Source organism: Gorilla gorilla, chromosome 2 (genome assembly GCF_029281585.2).
Source record: "Gorilla gorilla gorilla isolate KB3781 chromosome 2, NHGRI_mGorGor1-v2.1_pri, whole genome shotgun sequence".
NCBI classification, from domain to species: domain Eukaryota; kingdom Metazoa; phylum Chordata; class Mammalia; order Primates; family Hominidae; genus Gorilla; species Gorilla gorilla.
In genome coordinates this window covers 140218621-140238588 of record NC_086017.1, presented here as the reverse complement: position 1 = coordinate 140238588, position 19968 = coordinate 140218621, and the positions used below count along the sequence as shown (strand labels likewise).

Below are 19968 nucleotides of genomic sequence, written 5' to 3'. Positions count from 1 at the left end.
TTATGCAGCACCTACTGTATGCAGTGAGTACAACAAACAGCAGGCATAGCCCCTCCACGCCCAGGCAGAGGATTCAGTGAGGAGAGGCCAGGAGGCAGAGGATGTGCCAGGCTTCCCTGCAGGCGGGGAGGTGGCAGTGGAGCAGGCTCTTTGCCAGCCCCTGCTCAGTGGCAGCAGGGCCCAGCCCTGTCGGGGACGATGGGGAACGAAGGCCCAGGCCGCTGGCTCTGCAGCCAACCGCCCAGAGTCCACCCTTGCCTCAAGGTCCTGGCGGGGGAGGACCAGCCAGTCCACCCTTGCCTCAAGGTCCTGGCGGGCACGCCCAATGCAGCACAGGCCGGCGTGGGTCCGCAGCACCGCGCCCAAGTCCTCCCTGAGCCCACGGGGCAGAGCTGGAGGTGACCGCCTGGGACAAAGGGACGAAGCTGGCCGCACAGAGGGGCCTCCAGAGCAGGCAACCCAGACACCCGTTGCTCAGATGTCCTGGCCTCACTGGAGAGGTGGGGGCTGCAGTCCACGGGGGTTGGAGGGCGGTTTTTCTTTCCGGAGGGGCCCCGGAGCGGGAGGCGGCCTCCCTTCCTCCCGGCGGTCGCTGCCGGTTCTCTGGAAGTCGCAGTGCGAGAGCACGGAGGCCAACACCTACCTCCGCCGTGCCCCGACGACGAAGGCCATCTGCTCGGGCCAGGCCAGGCCTCATCCTCCCCCGCCGCCTCCCCCAGGACTAGGAGCCGCCTCTCAGCGAGAACCCTGGGGAAGTGGTAAAGCTCTTCCAAGCTGATGTCCGAGCAGGACCTCATGATGAGCGGCAGCGGGGGACCCAGAGCGAGTATGCCGGAGAAGGAGCGCGCGAGGGTGAAACAAAGGCCGGGGCCCCGGCGACGCCTCCTAGTGGAGGAACAGTCTGGAGGGGCGCTGCCCTCTTCCTGCGGAAGGGCCCATGGTCGAAGGCGGGCGCACACTCTAGCTCCGGGCCTGGGTGGCCGGGACGTACCGAGGTACGGTACGTCCTTAGCAGGTTGTGAACCCGGTGGTGCCCCACACTGGCATCAGCACCATCTCGCCCACCTTGCGCGTGAGCTCCAGGGCAGGCCGCGAGCTGGAGTCGCGGGTGCAGGCGCGTCGGGAGTGCCCGGGAGGTCCGGCCGTCGGGCAGGCAGCCGCGGGAGTCCCCAGGGCCTCCTCGCTCACCTGGGGACGAGGAGCCACTTCTCTTGTCCGCCGGCGCTGCGGGACCAGCTGCGGCACCAGCTGGAGGAGCGGAAGGCGTGGGCGCGGAACCAGGTCCAGCTGCCCGCAGGGCCAGCGCAGACCAGGCGAGGGGCGTCCACGTCCAGCGCGCCCTGGGCCGGGAGGCGCACGGCCGGGCGGACATGTCCCTTGCCGAGGGCCCCTGAACGGATGCCAGTCCCAGAGGTGGCGACCCCTTGGGGCAGTAGCCGCCCTGGATGTGCTCCTCTCAGCAGCCGCTGCAGTCTCTGAGGGGCACGTACTCTTGGGGTTCAGGTTGTATTCTTGGGGTTCGGGCTGTATTCCTGGACCCCGGCTCCCGGGTCCGCCGCAGTTGGTCCAAGTCGGGCGCCCCCTCCGGCGTCACCCAGCGCCGCGGCTGCCCCAGCCTCGGGTGCAGGCGCGGGAGCAGCGCAGGGCGGCTCGAGCAGCCGGAGGCCCTGCAGAAGTCGGCGCAGGAGAAGGCGCGAGGCTCCGGGATGTAGGCCACGCCCTGCCCGGTCATCGCTCTCTGGCCTCCGAAGTGGTGCTCGCGGGGGCGCGGCTCGGTCCATCAGATATCCCGGGAGGGGGACCGGGACCGCGGGGACCTGCGGGGGGTCGAGGCCCGGCCCTTAGGACCCAGGCCTGCTCCTCACTTCCGCCGGAGCAAACTGTAGTTTGTTTTTCTTGTAATGGCTTGTTGGGTTTTGGTATTGGGTCATGCTGGCCCCATAGAATGAGTTAGAAAGCATTCCCTCTGCTTCTATCTCTTGCAAGAGATTGTGGAGAATTAGTATAATTTATTCCTTAATGTTCACAGGTAGAATTCACCAGTGTACTCATCGGGGCCTGTTCTTCCTGTTTTGGAGGATTATTAATTATTAAAGTCTTTAATAGAGGCCTATTCAGATTATCTGTTTCTTCTTTCTTCTTCTTCTTCTTCTTCTTCTTCTTCTTCTTCTTCTTCTTCTTCTTCTTCTTCTTCTTCGTCTTCTTCGTCTTCTTCGTCTTCTTCTTCTTTTTGAGACGGAGTCTCGCTCTGTTGCTGAGGCTGGAGCGCAGTGGCGCGATCTCGGCTCACTGCAAGCTCCACCTCACGGGTTCATGCCATTCTCCTGCCTCAGCCTCCCGAGTAGCTGGGACTACAGGCGCACGCCACCATGCCCAGCTAATTTTATTTTATTTTTTTTAGTAGAGACGGGGTTTCACCATGTTAGCCAGGATGGCCTCGATCTCCTGACCTCGTGATCCACCCACTTCGGCCTCCCAAAATGCTGGGATTACAGGCGTGAGCCTCCGCGCCCAGCCTGTTTCTTCTTATATGAGTTTTGGCAGACTGTGTCTTTCAGGAAATTGATCTATTAAACATAGATTACCAAATTTGTGGCATAGATGCTTCATTGTATTCCTTTAATATCCTTTTGATGTCTGTGGGCTCTGTAGTGATGTTCCTCTTTCATTTCTGATATTAGCAATTTGTGTCTTCTTTTTTTTCTTTAATTAGGTTGGCTAGAGGCTTATCAATTTTACTGATATTTTCCAAGAACTTGCTTTTGGTTTTGCTGATTTTCTCTCTGATTTTCTGTTTTTAATTTCATTGATTTCTGCTCTAATTTTTATTATTTCTTTTTTCTGCTTACTTTGGAGTTAATTTGCCCTTCTTTTTATAGTTTAATGAGGTGGAAGGTTAGATTATTGATTTTAGATATTTTTTCTTTTCTAATATATGCATTCAGGGCTATAAATTTTCCTCTAAGCAGTGCTTTTGCTGCATTCCACAAATTTTGCTTCACTGTATTTTTATTTTTATTTTATTCACAGTATTTTTTGTGGCGAGGGTACAGAGTCTCACTCTGTGGCCCAGGCTGGAGTGCGGTGGTGTGATCTCTCCTCACTGCAACCTCCACCTCTGGGGTTCAAGTGATTCTCGTGCCTCAGCCTCCAGAGTAGCTGGGATTGCAATCATGCGCCACTGCACTTGGCTAATTTTTGTATTTTTAGTAGACACTGGGTTTCACCATGTTGGCCAGGCTGGTCTGGAACTCCTGACCTCAGGTGATCCCCCCACCTTCACCTCCCAAAGTGCTGGGCCTATAGGCATGAGCCACCACACCCAGCCTAGTTCACAGTATTTTAAAATTTCTCTTAAGAGTCCCTCTTTGACTCATTTGTTATTTGGAAGTGTGTTGTTTAACCTCCGAGAATTTTGGGATTTTCTAGCTATCTTTCTATTATTGATATCCAGTTTAATTCCATTGTCATCTGAGCCCATCGTATGATGTGTATTCTTTTAAATTTGTTAAAGCGTGTTTTATAGCCCAGAATGTGGTTTATCTTGGTGAAGGCTCTGTGTGAGCTTCAGGAGAATGTGTATTCTGCTATTCTTGGGTATTCTATCCATGTCATTTAGATCCAGTTGACACATGGTGCTCTTAAGTTCAACTATGTCCTTACTGATTTTCTGCCTGCCGGATCTGGATCTGTCCCTTTCTGATAGAGGTTGTTGAAGTTTCCAACAAAAATAGTGAATTCATTTTTTTGGTAGTTCTATCAGTTTTTGCCTCACATATTTGCCACACTTATTAGGTGTATACACATTAGGGATTATTATGTCTTTTTGGAGAATTGACTTGTTTGTCATTAGTCTGCTCTGTCTGAAATTATTACAGCTACTTCAGCTTTCTTTTTTTTTTTTTTTTTTAAGACAAAGTCTCCCTCTGTCACCCAGCTTGGAGTGCAGCGATGCCATCTCAGCTCACTGCAAACTCTGCCTCCCAGGTTTAAGAGATCCTCCCACCTCAGCACCCCAAGTAGCTGGGACTACAGGCGCACAACACCATGCTTGCTTAATTTTTGCATTTTTAGTAGAGACAGGGTTTCGCAATGTTGTCCAGGCTGGTCTCAAACTCCTGGCCTCAAGTGATCTGCCCGTCTTAGCCTCCCAAAGTGCTGGCAGTACAGGCGTGAGCCACCATGCCTGGCCAGCCCACTTTCGAATAATACTGTATTGCTTATGGGTAGTACAAATACCTTATAATGACAACATATTCCTAGTTCGTCTCTCCTGTCCCTTGTATCATTGCTGTCATCCCTTTCACTTGTATGTCAACTATAATAATTGCCTACACTGTTGCTATTAATATTTTTAACAAACTGTTGTCTTTTAGATCAAATAATAAGAAAAGTTAAAGTTTTTATTTTACCTTTATTTATTCCTTCTCTAAAGCTCTTCCTTTCTTTATGTAGATCCAGATTTTGGACCTGTGTAATTTTCCTTCTCTCCAAAGGACTTCTTTTAACATTTCTTGCAAGCCAGGTGTACTGGCAACAAATTCCCTAAATTTCTGTTTGTCTGATGAAAGTCTTTATTCCTTCTTCACTTTCGAAATATAATTTCACAGGATACACAATTCTCGGTGTATTTTTTTTTCCTCTGTACACTTTAACTATTTCATTCCACTCTCTTCTTGTTTGCATGGCTTCTGAAAAGAAGGCTGATGTAAGTCTCACCTTTGTTCCTCTATAGGTTAGGTGTTATTTTTCCCTCTGGCTTCTTTCAAGGTGTGTTCTTTATCATTGATTTTCTGAAGTTAGAATGTACGATGTCTAGGTGTAGTTTTTTTTTTCTTTTCTTTTTTGCATGTGACCTACTTGTGTTCTCTGAGCTTCCTGGATCTGTGTCTGACATTAATTTGGGGAAATTCTAAGTCATTATTACTTTAAACATGGTTTGTGTTCCTTTGTCTTTTTCTTCTCTTTCTGGTACTCTCACTATGCATGTTATAGGTTTTGTAGATATCCCGCAGTTCTTGGATATTCTGCTCTTTCCCCCACACTCCTCGGTCTTTTTTCCTCTTTGCTTCTCAGTTTTGGAAGTTTCTAGTGACATATTCTCAAGCGCAGAGATTCCTTCTTCAGCTGTGTCCTAGTTGCTAATGAGCCCATCAAAGGTATTCTTCATTTCTGTTACCGTGTTTTTTAGCTCTAGCATTTCTTTTTGATTCTTTCTTAGAATTTCCACCTCTCTGATTACATTACCCATCTGTTCTTACATTTGTCGACTTTTTTCCAAGAGAGCACTTGCATATGAATCACAGTTGTTTTAAATTCATAGCCTGATGATTCCAACATCCCTGCCATATAGCTGGGTCTGATTCTGATGCTTGCTCTGTTCTTCAAACTGTGCTTTTTGCCTTTTAGTCTGCCTTGCATTTTTTGCTAAAAGGCAGGCATGCTGCACTGGGTAAAAGGAACTTTTACCTTTTACCCATAGGTAAAGAGGCCTTTAGTGATGTGGTGGGAAGGGATGTGTTCTATAGTCCTGTGATTAGATCTCAGTCTTCTAGTGAGCCTGGGCCCTGGGCTGTGAACTTCTAAGGTTTCCTTTCTCTTAGGTGGGACAGGATGGCTGAAGGGACTGGAGTTGGGTATTTCTCTTCCCCCAGTTTGATTAGGCTCTAATAAAACCCTAGTGGGTTAGGCCCTGGTAAAATAGTTTCTTTTGATGGTAGGCTTTGTTAAAAAGCACAGAATGTCCTGGCATATTTTTAAATGGTTACTTTCCCTTGTTCCTGCCAGAAGCATGAGGGGACTTTTTCTTCTATTTTCACCATGAGAACATAGTAAAGCTCCTGGAGGTAAAACTCGCAAAAGTGTGAGAGTCCCCCTGTGATGAGGTGCCCTGTGAGATAACATGGCGAAACTCTGTCTCTACTAAAAATACAAAAATTAAGCAGGCATGATGTTGTGCGCCTGTAGTCCCAGCTACTTGGGGGGCTGAGGTGGGAGGATCACTTGAACCCGGGAGGCAGAGGTTGCAGCGAGCCAAGATGGCGCCACTGCACTCCAAGCTGGGCAACAGAGTGAGACTTTGTCTCACACACACACACACACACAAAAAGAACAAAAAAGAAAGCTGAAGTAGCTGTAATAATTTCCGACAGAGCAGACTAATCATAAACAAGTCAATTCTCCAAAAAGACGTAATAATCCCTAATGTGTATACACCTAATAAGAGTGTGGCAAATATGTGAGGCAAAAACTGATAGAACTACCAAAAAATGACAAAGGAACCCATATGAGAGCTTTGAACTCTCATATACGTCCACAGTGAGTTTTAACCCATGAGTAGGTTCATGTAGCCACCACCATGATCAGGACACAGAACAGCTCGCCCTGTGACCGAGCTGGGACACATGGGAGCCTGCCTAGCCTGGGTCCCGCAGGCAGCGCAGAGCCTGAGGTGCAGGGCTGGTGGACTCCGCGGAGATGCGAGGAGCAAGCTGGGCACATCCCTGCCTGCTCAGACCACCTCCCCTGGGGCCAGCTCTGTACATGGCCCCAGGGGTCCTGGGGCCGGTCCCATCTGGCTGGACCAGGGGTGGGCGTGGCCTTTCTGTGGTGGCCACTGGCCTTGGTCTCTTTTATTCCATTTCCAGAGGAACCATCTGAAAGTTGCTGGGCCTGTGTTTCCCTGCTGAGGCGTTTGCAGTGGTTCCCTGAAACCCATCATCTTTGCGGCCCTCCCTCCACCTCCTCCTCTGTCCCTGCCCCTCCCCACCAAGGTTCAGAGCAGACTGGATTCCCCTGACTCCTGCAGTTTCCCCAGGCATCCCGAGGCTCGGAAAGACCCCTGGTGGTTGGGCTCTTACAACACTTTATTTTACCTCCATTTAGCACTGGTTTCACCCCCATGGCACTGTTTGGCAATGGATCTTTCTCTCTAATGACAGTTTAAGTTAGGTGAGACTGGGTATCTTGGCCTACTCCTTCCTGCAACCCCATGACGCAGTTCAGGAGGAGGGGCTCGCAGTTCAGGAGTTAATGCGTGTTCAGGAGCAGGGGCTCCAAGCACTGCATTCCTGGGGCCCCCCTCTGGTTCCACACCTTTGCTCTTGCCATTACCTTAGATTCTATGCCCTTCCCTCCTTTCTTTACCTGTCTAAATCCTACCTGTCTTCTAGAGCTGGTTCAAGGCCAGCTTCCACCAGGGAGCCTACAGTGATTGTTCCTTCCTTGGAATTCCCTCAGCCTTTCCTAGTCATCAACATTTCCTGGGGTGTGGAGTGCTTTCCTACAGACCAGGTATCCCAAAGGTTGGGCCCAGTCTCCCTTGCAGCAGGCATGCTGGTGGGAGGAAGGAGACAGCGCTGGGAGGGGAGGAGATCCTGAAACTCTGGGGAAGAGATTTGGGGTCAGACTCAGTCAGAAAGTGGGCATCTCTGCCCTGAGGGCAGGGGAAAGATACAGCATCAGGTGCAGGCTGATCCAGCAACTGCAGGGCTTTAATGTGGACTCTGGTGGCAGGAATGCAGGGGCTTCGAGGTAATGTGGAGGAGCCCAAGGAAGGGGTGGCTGCCAGGTGCTGCAATGGGAGGCTCTGGGCTCGGGCTCAGCCTTGGAAGGAGCCAGCAGAGACTCAAGTTCTGATGATGTGATGGTGGTCAGACCAGCTGTCAGTGGTTGGGCTGATCATGGAGGCTGGTCCAAAGGCAGTCAGGCTGAGCAGGGTGCCCACAGGGTGGGCCAGTAACCTCAGCAGGAGACGAGGAGGGGGTTGGTGAGCGCAGCTGCTGCAGAGGCTGGTGCCGAGGGCTGTCTCCGCAACAGCTGGCAGGCAGCCAAGGCTTGGTGCAGGGCATCCAGGATGGCTGCAGGGCTCGGCCTTCCCTCTGGAGGGAAACAGCAGGCAGGGAGGGCAGAATCAGTCTGCTCACCTTCACCCACAGAGCCACTGTCCCTCCTTCCTGAGACCCAGCCACTCTTACCCACTGTGCCCCTCCCCAGCCCTGCCCAGCTTCCTCGCTCTGTGGACCACCTCCCCCTGAGTACCCTGGAGAGGGGACTTGGAGCACACAATTTCTGATCTCTTCCACGAGGGCAGGGACTGCTCAGGGCAGTGGGTGCATCTGAGCTCTGCCCAGTGGTGCCTGGGGAGGACAGCGAGCAAAGGGCTCTTGGTTGCCCTGTCAGCCTGTGAAGCCCTGTGAGGCAGGAGCTCGGCCTGGCTGCCCCAGGCATAAGCTGGCACTCCTGCCGTTCTGCTCCCTGAGCTTCGTCTAAACACCGGGTCCATGTTATTGAGTGCTTAAGGGAGATGCCCCAGCCTCAGGCGTGGCCAGCACTTGACCCCTGTGCCTCAGTCTCTTCCTCTGTGGAAAGGGGATAACAACTCATTCCTTCTAGGGCCATTGTAAGGATTCAGGGGTTTAAAAACCCTTGGGGCACCTCCCCCGCATGTGGCTGCAGTGCTGCCGGTGGTGCCCACCCATCCCCTCACTGGGCTTCTGTCTGGCACTTCTGCCTGGGACTTCTGTGCCTCTGCTCTTGCTAAAAGCCCCTTCAGCTTTCTAAAGCATGCAGGGCAGGAATAACATGATTGTTTTGCAGACAAGATGCTAAGGATGAAGCACACTGGAGTCTCCTCCTCAGGACACCCTCCAGCCACTGCCTGGGCTCTGAGAGACTAGGGTGCTCTCCTACCGTGGGTGGGGTCCCTGAAAGCGTCCAGCGTGCTCAGCAAAATCTTCCCCAGGGCTCTTTTCGATATGTTCTTAAAAAGAAACGGAAACAAGGCTGGATTAGACTGGTTGCTGTGTCCCTGTTCAGCCGATGGGAACTGGTGGCCCCTACGGGCTTCTAGGCAGCTCCCTGGGGACAGATAAAGCTCCTCCCCCACCCTCATCCCTTCTTGGCCCCCTACCCCTAGGCTGGCCACACTGCACTTCCCAGAGACTCTTGGAGGGCGAGTGGGGCAGTGGGCAGGATCCATGCCATCAAAGATCACGTACCTAAGGATTACCATCTGTGCCCAGGTAGACACTGAGAAATAACCCTAAGAGCATTTTAATGCATTTGCTCATTTGATTTTTGCAACAACTTATTTTATTATGCCCATTTTAACCAGCAGAAAAAAGCAATGCTGGGAAAGAATGCGAAATTTGCCAAAGCCACCCAGCTGGGAGGTGGAGGGGCTGCATCATCTACCGTGAGGCTGCATGGCCCCATGGCCTCTGCTGGGAACCACTGCCCTTGCCTGCCTGGGCTAGGATTGGCCTCTTGGGGCCCATCCCCAGGTCTCTGCTTGCCTAGGATGTGGACATTGGGCTGGACCTCGGCAGCTCCGGGTCCCAGGCAGCCCGATGCACAGGGCACAGCCCACTTCAGAGCCCCACAGACCTGGGTCTTCCTTTCTTTCTAGTCCTCATAGCCTTTCTCTTTCCTTTTGCTGCACTGGATGGAACCTCTGCTTCACATGAAAACAGTGATGACAGGCATTCTTGTCTTGAGTCTGATTTTAATTTTAATTTTTTTTTTTTTTGAGATAAGGTCTTACTCTGTCACCCAGGCTGGAGTGCAGTGGCACAATCTCAGCTCACTGCAACTTTTGCCTCCTGGACTTTGGCAATCCTCCCACCTCAGCCTCCCAAGTAGCTGGGACCACAGGCATACACCACCATGCCCAGCTAATTTTTTTTTTTTTTTTTTTTTTGTAGAGGTGGGGGTTTCACCATATTGGCCAGGCTGGTCTCGAACTCCTGAGCTCAAGCGATCCACCCACCTAGGCCTCCCAAAGTGCTGGGATTACAGGCATGCACCACTAGGCCCAGCCACATCTGATTTTAGGGGGATTCCTCTGAACACGTCACCAGTCAGTGTGAGATCTGCATGAAGTATTTGGTTGAGAGCCCTTATCTGGTGAAGGAAGATCCCTACTATTCTTAATTTGCTGAGGGGTTTTATAATCAAAGGAGATTGAATTTTATTGACTTCCTTTTCTGCATCAATTGAGATGATCATTTGGTCTTTCTCCTTTAATCTGCAATGTGGTGTATTTTGGTAATAGATTTTTTGATGTGGAATCATCCTTGAATTTGTAGGATAAGTCCAACTTGGTCATGTTGCATTTCTTTAAACACTGCCAGATTTGGTTTGCTAGTATTGTATTTAATAATTTTGCATCCATGTTTAAATGTCACATTAGTTTATAATTTTCCTTTCTTGTCTTTCTTCCATTTATCCTTTTCTGGTTTTGAGAACAGAACCAGAAAAGGATAAATACAAGAGTTTTATTAGCTTCTTAAAATGACCTGGGGAGCCCCCCTAACCCTATTTTTGGTTTGGTTCTTCTGAGCCTCCATTTCTGCATCTGTAAAATGGGATAACAGCTGCCTACTGTAAGGAGAGCCTAGAGCCTGGTGCCTGACACAAGTGGGGCTCCCTCCCAAGAGCTCCTTTCCCTTCCCTGAGTGTGGCAGCTCTCCCGTAAGCCTACCAGGTCCCGGAGCCTCTGCAGGAGCTGCAGCACGTCCACCAGCTTCTCCTCCAGCAGGGACAGCCGCACCCTCTCGGTCTCTACCATCTGCAGCTCCAGCCTCAGGTGCTCATTCTCTTCCACCTTCTGCTGCAACTCTGCCTGGGGAGAGAAGGGGCTCAGTGCTCACCTTGCTGGCCTCTCCCAGCCTTCCAGGTGGCAGGATCAACTACTCCATCTCCCCGAGGCTGGTGCTGAGGCCCAGAGAAGCTGAGTGTGTGGCCTAAAGCCACACAGCGGGTTGGACTGATGTAAGAGTTGTGTATTTTGTTTCCTACTCTAAGGACTCCATTCTCCCTTCTCTTCTCTGGTTTTGTTTCTTTCAAACAAATTAAGTTTAGTGGGAAGCTGCAGAAGCCAATCTGGCTAGCTTACACAGAGAGGAAATTTATGGCAGGCTAGTGGGCAGATCCCAGAATGGACTAGCAGCTGGAGAACCTCAGGAATAGGACAGGGTTGAGACAGTGGGAGTGTCCCAAGCCTCTTATCCAAGAGCCACAGCCGAGAAAGACCCTCTCCAGCCATCCCCATCCCCCAGCATGGAGAGCCCCAGGAGAGGGGTGTGGTTGGCCCAGTCCGAGTCTTGGGCCCACTCTTGGCCAGGGGGCCACCTAAACCATCAGTTGTACCCAGTAACACTAGGATGCCAGGCAGTCACAAAGTGTTTTGTGGCCCCTGCCTTCTAAAGCAGGCATGCCAGGCACGAGGCAGTCCCTTCCCCTGGCACCAATGGAGGGAAAGAGAAGCAGTGGAAAGTGTGGTGCCTGAGGGCGCTCAGGGTCCACCCTGGGCTTGGGCAGGAAGAGGGAAGGCCCAGTGCCTCTGCTCTTTAGGGATGTGACTGGAAGGCCAGCTAATTTTAGGATCCTCCAAGCCCTGTTTCCTTTAAATATTCTTAGAAAAGGGGTGGCTATGCCCTTCAGAACTTTGTGACTGCCAGTTTATTTCCTGATGGCCCACAACACTGCACCCTCCCCAGCCACAGGGCTATGACTTTCCTGAGGGGTGCCTGGGCAGACAAGATCAAGGCCTCCAGGAAACCAGAGCGGTGGTGGAGAAAATGTAGAAACAACTTTCAACTTAGGAGACCTGCACAACACAGAAGAGTGCTAGAAACAGGGACAGCCGTGGCGCATGTTTGCTGAGCACTCACCACAAGTGTTCACCTGTTTGATACATGTGTATAGTACCATTATTACGCCCATTTCACAGGTGAGGAAACCGAGGCACAGAAAAGTTGAGTAACTTTTCCAAGGTCACATAGGAAATGGAGTCAGGATTTGAATCCCGGCAGTCTGGCTTCAGCACATAACCGCCATGCCGTGCTACTTGGTGTTAGCAGCCTTCTCTGGGGAGTAAGTGAGGGGTGCCCCTATCCCGGTGCAAGGGTTCTAGAAGTTGGAGGTGGTGCAGACCCGATCTCACTGGAAGGTTTAGCTGCAGCCACACTGGCTTGCCCTGTAATGACATTCAACTTTGTTTCCTTTTGCACATTTCAGCAGAATGTTTGCATAGTCCTGGTCTTTGTCCAATCTACTGCAGGGCCTGCTACCTTCTGTCTTGGTCTCTGATTTCATGCACTAAGAGGCTGGAGCCCAAACAGGCCCCTCTGCTCCCTCCTGCCCCAGTGACTCAACCCCTGGCCTCAGGGTGGAGTGGTGTGGCTGCCTTGGTTCAAGGTGGGCACACTGGCGTGGATGCGGCATGGGCTCCCAGCCCAGCCCATTTGACCTCTTTCAAACCGTTTCCTACCTCATTGGGCCCTTTGAACGTAAAATAAGACAGAGCACATCAGCACCGAGCGTGTGGTTCATGGGTTGTACAAGTCAGCTGGTATCATTTTTAAAAAGTTATTTAAGGAACTAGGACTTCATCAGGCCATATATAAGTAAAAAGCAGTACAGACTTAGAATTTCAGATGTATAAATATAAAACTATGTCAAAACCAGTTTGTAAAAGCACAGTGGGCTAGGGCTTAGTGAAATGACAACTTTCAACAGCATTGCACACTTGGCTACTGTGGAATAGAGACTTTCCTATGGAATAGAGAGAATGAGAAATGCGAAGTGGTTGTATTGAAATGGAGACAGCTGGATGCTCGGCCCTCCTTTCCCTCTTCTTCCTACCACACGTCCTTTCTTTTGGGAAACTGCCCCTGCTCCACTTCATCTGACTTTGGTGGCAGTGCCAATCACTGAACCCGCCCCACCACCACAGGGATTGGCCCAGGGACGGGCACGTGACTGAGGTGGCCAATCGGAGTTCCTCCCTGAGATTTCATGTACTAGGAATGAGACTCATTTTCCTGTGAGGGCTTCCCAGGTGGGCTGATGGAAGTCTAGGGCTGTTCATGGTCCTGTCTTCCCTTCCCCCATCATATGGAGTAAGCCCTTTTGAAGTAGGGGAAAGTGGGGCCACCTCCTACAGAAAAACACAGCAGATAGATGGAGACAATCTGGTCTGAGTCCCTGGACCCAGCTGTGCCTGAAGCCCAGACCATCTTCTCAGCTCCATGTTCCAATATCTGTTTTGCAATCAAGCTAATTTGAGGTGGGATCCTTTAATTTGCAACCAAAATATTTCTTATTAAATTTAAATCAGAGGAAATCACCTCCCTCTGGGCCTTGGTTTACCCATCTGGGAATGAGGCACAAGACTTGGCTGCAATCCCTCAGACCATTCCAGCTGTGAGATCCTCTAGAATTGCTCCAGCCTTTGATCTCTAGGCTCTGCTGACCTCCTCCCCAGAGGTCCCCAGGGTCCTCCCACCGCAGCCCTGAGTCCTCAGCTGCTCCACCAGCATGGCAATGCAGGCCTCCAGCTCCCCCAGGGTATGGGCATGGTCGGCACCGCCGAAGTGACCAAAGTAAGTCATGAGCTTCTCCGCCGTCTGGTCATCACACCTGCAGCAAAGGAGAGGGCCCGCATTGCAGGGGGCTGCTTCCCAGAGCCCACTCTGTCCAGCGTCGGAGAGGTGGTGGTGGTGTGGAGTCGGCCTCCTAAAGCAAAGCCAGGCCATGGCACCTGCCTGCCCAGCACCCTCCCATGGCCCCCATCTCACTCTGAGGAAAAGGCAAAGGCTTCACCTGATCTGCCCCATGAGCTCTTTGACCTTCCCTCCCACCCACCGGCACTCACACTGCTCCAGCCACAGTGGCCTCCTGGCGGTCCCGCCAACATGCCTCAGGGCCTCTGCACTTGCTCTTCCCTCTTCCTGGAATGCTCTTCCCCCAGCATCTGCATTGCTTATTCCCTCATTTCCTTCCCTGCATCTCCCTGCCCCGCCTCTGTCCCTGTCCCTGTGTGACCCCTCTTCCTCACGCCTGTCACACTCGCTAGAGGATCCAGAAGAAGAGGCCACTGTCTGGTTTACTGTGATTTTCCCTGTGCCTCAGATTTTGCCTGGCATGTAGTAGGTGCTTCATAAGTGCTTGTTGACATGAAGAATTGGTGGTAAAAACAACCCCAGAAAATCAACAGCATTTTACCATACATTAATAACTGTTGCCCCCACCGGCGTTCCCACCTACTGTGCACCAGGCACCTGTTAGGCATTGTATATCTTTGACCTCAAATCCTCACACAGCCTCTGCCACACAAGTGTCACCATCCCATCTTAGAGACAAGAAGACTGAGGTTCGGAGAAGCCAGGTGACTTGTCTGAGGTGTCCCAGGTGTCCTGGGCCTGTCCTCGGTCCCCATGAGGGTGGAAGTGAGGATGAAACAGGGAGCCAGCACCTGCCTGGGGCCAGGCTGGAGAGCTGTGAAAATGGTGTGTGGCGAGGGGTGATGGGTTGGGAAAGGGTCTGAGAGGAACACTGGTGTCTGGGAGTGCTACAAGAGCTCCAGTGCAGGTGCTGGTGAGAAAGCACGAATGGGAATTAAAGCCAGCCACGAGGTGTGCCCTGGAAGGTCATCCCACTTCATCCTCTACATGCTGGTGGGCCTTCCCACCTCCCCCTGAGGGACAAGGGGACAGAGTCGCAGAGGGGCTGGGAGGTGGCTGAGCCAGGCTAACCAGCCTCCCAGGTGCTCCCGGCTTCCCCAGACACCTCTGCAGCCTGCGGCCCACAGTGGCTGACACTGGACGGGCCACACACCTGCCTCTGCAGCTGGAGAGCCGGGCCAGCAGTGTCTTGGCCTCGGCTGCCGGCGTCTTCTTCTCCTCCTGCCACCTCTCCTCCTCCACCTCCTCCTCGTCAGAGGCAGCCTGGCCCTCCACGGAGCGGAACAGCTGCTCGTCCACTGCTGGGGAAGCACAGGATGTGGGGATGCAGGACAAAGGGTGGGGAACCAGGCATCCCTCCCCAGGGGGACATGTGCAGCGCAGCCCCAGGGGAGGGCTCTTGTGCCATGTCCCCTCTTGAGACAGCCACCCCCCACATCCCAGGCTCCTGTGCAGTGAGGCCACCAAGGCTGGTTCTGTCTCCTTGTAATGTGACCAGCCCAGGAGTGAAGCTGGCCAGTCAGAGCCCCTTCCTGGGACTTTACACAGGGACATGGGGAGAAATGCTCTCTTTTTCTTCTCTTTCTTTTCTTTTTCTTCTTTTTCTTTTTCTTTTTTTTTTTAGAGACAGGGTCTCGCTCTGTCACCCAAGCTGGAGTGCAGTGGTGTGATGATAGCTCACTGCAGCCTCAAACTCCTGGGCTCAAGTGATCCTCCTGTCTCAGCCCCCCAAAGTGTTGGGATTACAGGCATGAACCACCGTGCCTGGCTTCTTCCCTGTTTTCTAAGCTGACACAAGCCAGACCCTGTTTGTGGTCTCAGAGGTAAGTGTTATTTCCATTTTAGGCCATACCAACCCCAGTCAGGAAAGGCCAAGCCAGTCTCTTAGGAGCTGGGGTGGGCTCCTCACGGTACAGGCACCAGGATGGACAGATTTTCAATGCTCAGGGAACTACAGGCGTCTAATGTTTGGAGTAGTGTGGAGGAAGGGGGTGTGACACATGTGACTGTGTGCGGTCCACAGTATTGCTTGGCCTTGACGGTGGGCTCCCACCTGTGTCAGCATCAGGAAGCCTGGGGGTCTGTGTGGCCCCCTGGTGTTCTGCTGCCCAACCTCAGTCCCCATCCCCGTCCCCAGGGGAGTCCCACTCCCTCTTCTTCCTCTCCACTCAGCTCCAGGGGCACTTGAGTCAGGCCCGGCCAGGCTGAGTGCAGCCTTCTCTGCAACCAGTTCAGGAAGGGCAAGGGACCCAGTGGGAGCCACTGGAGTTAACCCAAGACTTGGACTCAAAACTTGCAGGGAAGAGAAGTGCCCTCCATGCTTCTGGCCTGGGAGTTGAGAGGACCAGGCCTGGAGCCGCTGGTGACCATCTTGCCACTATGAGGGGAGTGCCTGCTGTGAAGTGAATCACTGTAGAGCAACGCAGGGCCAGGAGTCCAGACAGCTGCACTGCTGACACTTCAGCTGTGCCTGAAGCTTGCGTGGACTTTTTAAATTATGTGAACCAATACATTCTCTTTTAACTTAAGCCGGTTTGGGCTGAATGATCTGACACTGGGAGACAAACGATGTCCTAACTGATACAGCTATTTAAAAACAAAACCAGGCTTATGACCCCACCCCCACCACCCCAGAGAATCACATGCAGAGATCCGGGGTGGGCCTGGGCATCCATGTTTTTCTTTTTTCTTTAGGGGGGCAGGGCCCCACTCTGTCACCTAGGCTGGAGTGCACTGGCACAATCTTGGCTCACTGCAGCCTCTACCTCCTAGGCTCAAGTGATCCTTCTGCCTCAGCCCCCACTCCCCCTCCAAGTAGCTGGGACTATAGGCATGTGCCACCACACTGGGCTAATTTGTTTGTATTTTTGGTAGAGACCAGCTTTTGCCATGTTGCCAGGCTGGTTTCAAACCCCTGAGCTCAAGCAATCTACCCGCCTCAGCCTCTCAAAGTGCTGGGATCACAGGCGTGAGCTACCACATCCAGCCTGCATCCATGCTTTTAAAGGTGACCCTGGCCACCTGGCAAGTTTGGGAACGTCTCGGTGTATCCTGACCTCCTGATGGCTCTACACACCCCAGATTCTCCAGGCCCAGGTTCTTAGGATGATGGGGCTGGGGAAAAGGGCCCCAGCCCAGCCTGAGCACCTGGTGGGAGTGGGCTCTGTTTGGAGGCTGGTGGTAGCATGGATGCAGACAGGCCCTTGAGAGCAGGGCTGAGCACAGCCGGAGGGACTGTGAGCCTGGCAGGAAGACTGGGCGCACAGGGACAAACCTTCATCCAGGGCTCTGCTTCCAGAGCTGCTGTCTGACTGCCAGGCTCCCTCTGGAGTGGGGTCTGGGTCTCTGGTCCCAGCATCTTCAGGTTCATTACTCTTGTCTCCTGGCTCTGGGCTGGCTAGCTGCGGGGTTGGGAGCTGGGAATCCTCTGACCTGCAGCGGTGGGAGAGACACAGGCATTGAGGAGGAGAGTACAGGACTCTTCCATTCCCCACTGTACATGGGCAAGCTGTCCATGAACACCCATTGTCACCCTGGCAGAGTCAGCTTCCCACAGTCCAGGAGGAAGTGCTAGATACTCAGATTCCCAGCATCCCTTGCAGCTAGGGCACAGGCATGGAACCCAGTTTTAGCCAATGGGACTCAAGGCAAAATCTTCTGGAACAGATTTTCATCCTTATAAAAAAAAAAACCTCTAGGAAAAGAAATGCCCCTTCCTTCCTGCCTTTAGACATTGTCATGTGAGAATGTGATGTTTGGAGCTGCAGCAGCCGTCTTGTGACATGAAAAAATGTCTGAGAGAATTACTGAGTAGCTGAACAAAAGCCTTAACATCTTTTAGCTGTTGAGTTCATCAGCCCTAGGGCCACCCATCTCTGTACTTCTTATTATAGGGGAATTTTAAAAAAAGTTTTCATTGTTTCAGCTACTTTTTGTTTGTTTGTTTGTTTTTAAGAGATAGGGTCTCTATGTCACCCAGGCTGGAGTGCTGTGGCATGATCTTGGCTCACTGCAGTCAAACCTCCCGGGCTCAAGCGATCCTCCCACTTCAGCCCCACAATTAGCTGGGACTACAGGTATGCGCCACCACACCCAGCTAATTTTTGTATTTTTTTGTGGGGACAGGGTTTTGCCATGTTGCTTACGCTGGTCTCGAACTCCTGAGCTCAGGCAATCTGCCTGCCTCGGCCTCCCAAAGTGTTGGGATTACAGCCATGAGCCACTGCACCTAGCCTTTTTTTTTTTTTTAATTTTTTAAATAGAGACAGAATCCTGTAATCCTAGCACTATGAGAGGCAGAGGCGGGTGGATGACCTGAGGTCAGGAGTTCGAGACCAGCCTGGCCAACATGGTGAAACCCTGTCTCCACTAAAAATATAAAAATTAGCTGGGTGTAGTGGCACACACCTGTAATCCCAGCTACTTGGGAGGCTGAGGCAGGAGAATCGCTTGAACCTGGGAGCCCAGGAGGTGGAGGCTGCAGTGAGCCGAGATCTACCACTGCTCTCCAGCCTGGGCAACAGAGCCAGACTCCATCTCAAAAAAAAAAAAAAAAAAAACACACACAACAGAATTTCACTGTGTTGCCCAGGCTGTTCTCAAACTCCTGGTCTTAAGAGATCCTCCAGTGCCTTGGCCTCCAAAAGCACTGGGATTTCAGATGTGAGTCACCACACCCAACTAGTTTAAATTGCATTTCTGTTCCTTGCCCCTGAAAGCCTTTAATTGAAACATCTCCCTTCTCTGGGCTTTAGGGAACCTACATTACACCCCACCAATCACTTTTCTTGATATTTTAAGGGCCTGACCTTTTGAATATTCATTTTCCATGTCCCTGCAGTTACAAGATAGGGGAGAAAGAAAAATCTATCATAACATGCAAATATTCACTAATAAATGGGCCACTTATTAAACTGGCCACTTTATACTAGCATCTGTTCCTCATCCATCTCGTCGTAACAACCCGATAGAACCCAATATGAAGCAAAACCACATCTTGGAAAAGGGGAGGCCGAGTGGTGTTGGTCAGGGGGACACGGGAGAACTCGAATCGCAGGCAGAGCCACCTGATGCAGGGCTGTGGCAGGGCTGGACTGGATTACAACCGAGGAAGTGAAAACCAGCAGGATGAGCACCAGCCAGGAGCATCAGGAGAGTGCTCTGCTGCACGAAGAAAACCTTTAAAAAAGCCAATGAGGCTGGGCACAGTGGCTCACGCCTGTAATCCTAGCACTTTGGGAGGCCAAGGCGGGTGGATCACGAGGTCAAGAGATTGAGACCAGCCTGGCCAACATGGTGAAACCCCATCTCTACTAAAAATAGAAACATTAGCTGGGTATGGTGGCACGTGCCTGTAATCCCAGCTACTCGGGAGGCCAAGGCAGGAGAATCACTTGAACCTGGGAGACGGAGGTTGCAGTGAGCTGAGATCATGCCATTGCACTCCAGCCTCACGACAGAGCAAGACTCTGTCTCAAAAGAACAGAAAAAAAAAAAAGAAAAAAGAAAAGCCAACAAAGGCCTGAGATATTTTTGCAAAAGGGACCCTCCTCATGGTAAAGCTGCAAAAAGAAAACCTCCAAAAACAAAAAAACAAAACCCATAAAGGTAAGGGTGCACCATTGTGTTCTCACAGTTTTGCTGGAAAAATCACTCCAAAAGGAATAAAAGTCCTCAGTCATTCTGTGTTTGGTCTAAGAATGAGAGCACTGTACTCCAGTCATGGAGATTATTTTTCTTTAAGAATGAAATGGCTAGACTGGGCACGGTGGTTCACACCTGTAATCCCAGCACTTTGGGAGGCCGAGGCAGGTGGATCACTTGAGGTCAGGAGTTAGAGACCAGCCTGGCCAACATGGTGAAACCACGTCTCTACTAAAAATACAAAAATTAGCTGGGTGTGGTGGCGGGCACCTGTAATCCCAGCTACTCAGGAGGCTGTGGCGGGAGAATAGCTTGAACCCAGGAGGTGGCGGTTGCCGTAACCTAGATCGCACCACTGCACTACAGCCTGGGTGAAAAGGTGAGTCTCCATCTCAAAAAAGAAAAAAAAAAAAAAAGAATGAAATGGCTGAAAATATTACCTGGTCTTATTAAATAGTATGACAACTGATTTTCATACATTGTAGCTTTATTTTTCAATCTCCAAAGAGTCCCCATTTTATTTTTATTTTATTATTTATTTACTGAGATTGAGTCCTGCTCTGTCACTCAGGGTGGAGTGCAGTGGCGCGATCTCAGCTCACTGCAACTTCCACCTCCTGGGTTCAAGCGATTGTCATGTCTCAGCCTCCCAAGTAGCTGGGACTACAGGCGCCCGCTACCATGCCTGGCTAACTTTTGTATTTTTAGTAGAGTCGAGGTTTCCATGTTGCCCAGGCTGGTCTCGAACTCTTGACCTGAGGTGATCCACCCGCCTTGGCCCCAGAAAGTGCTGATATTACAGGCGTGGACCACCGCACCCGCCCTGAGTCCCCATTTTACATGGACTCGCTGAGTG

The 19968-nt window shown here is 51.7% G+C and overlaps 1 protein-coding gene across 2 annotated transcripts in view; it reads right to left on the bottom strand.

The window, feature by feature from the left end:
- Window positions 1-6493: 6493 nt before the first annotated feature.
- Window positions 6494-19968, bottom strand: part of EFCC1 (EF-hand and coiled-coil domain containing 1) — a 40059-nt gene continuing 26584 nt past the window's right edge. Inside the window, exons 3-8 of one of the 2 annotated variants that reach the window (XM_063704141.1) lie at window positions 16744-16901; window positions 14623-14770; window positions 13260-13425; window positions 10484-10624; window positions 8692-8761; window positions 6494-7880 (exon numbers count right to left, since the gene is read on the bottom strand). In XM_063704141.1, coding sequence (XP_063560211.1) covers window positions 7744-7880; window positions 8692-8761; window positions 10484-10624; window positions 13260-13425; window positions 14623-14770; window positions 16744-16901 — 820 coding nt within the window. In that variant the 3' untranslated portion in view covers window positions 6494-7743. The remainder of the gene's footprint in view (window positions 7881-8691; window positions 8762-10483; window positions 10625-13259; window positions 13426-14622; window positions 14771-16743; window positions 16902-19968) is intronic. The other variant, XM_004036265.4, reaches the window with a different exon arrangement.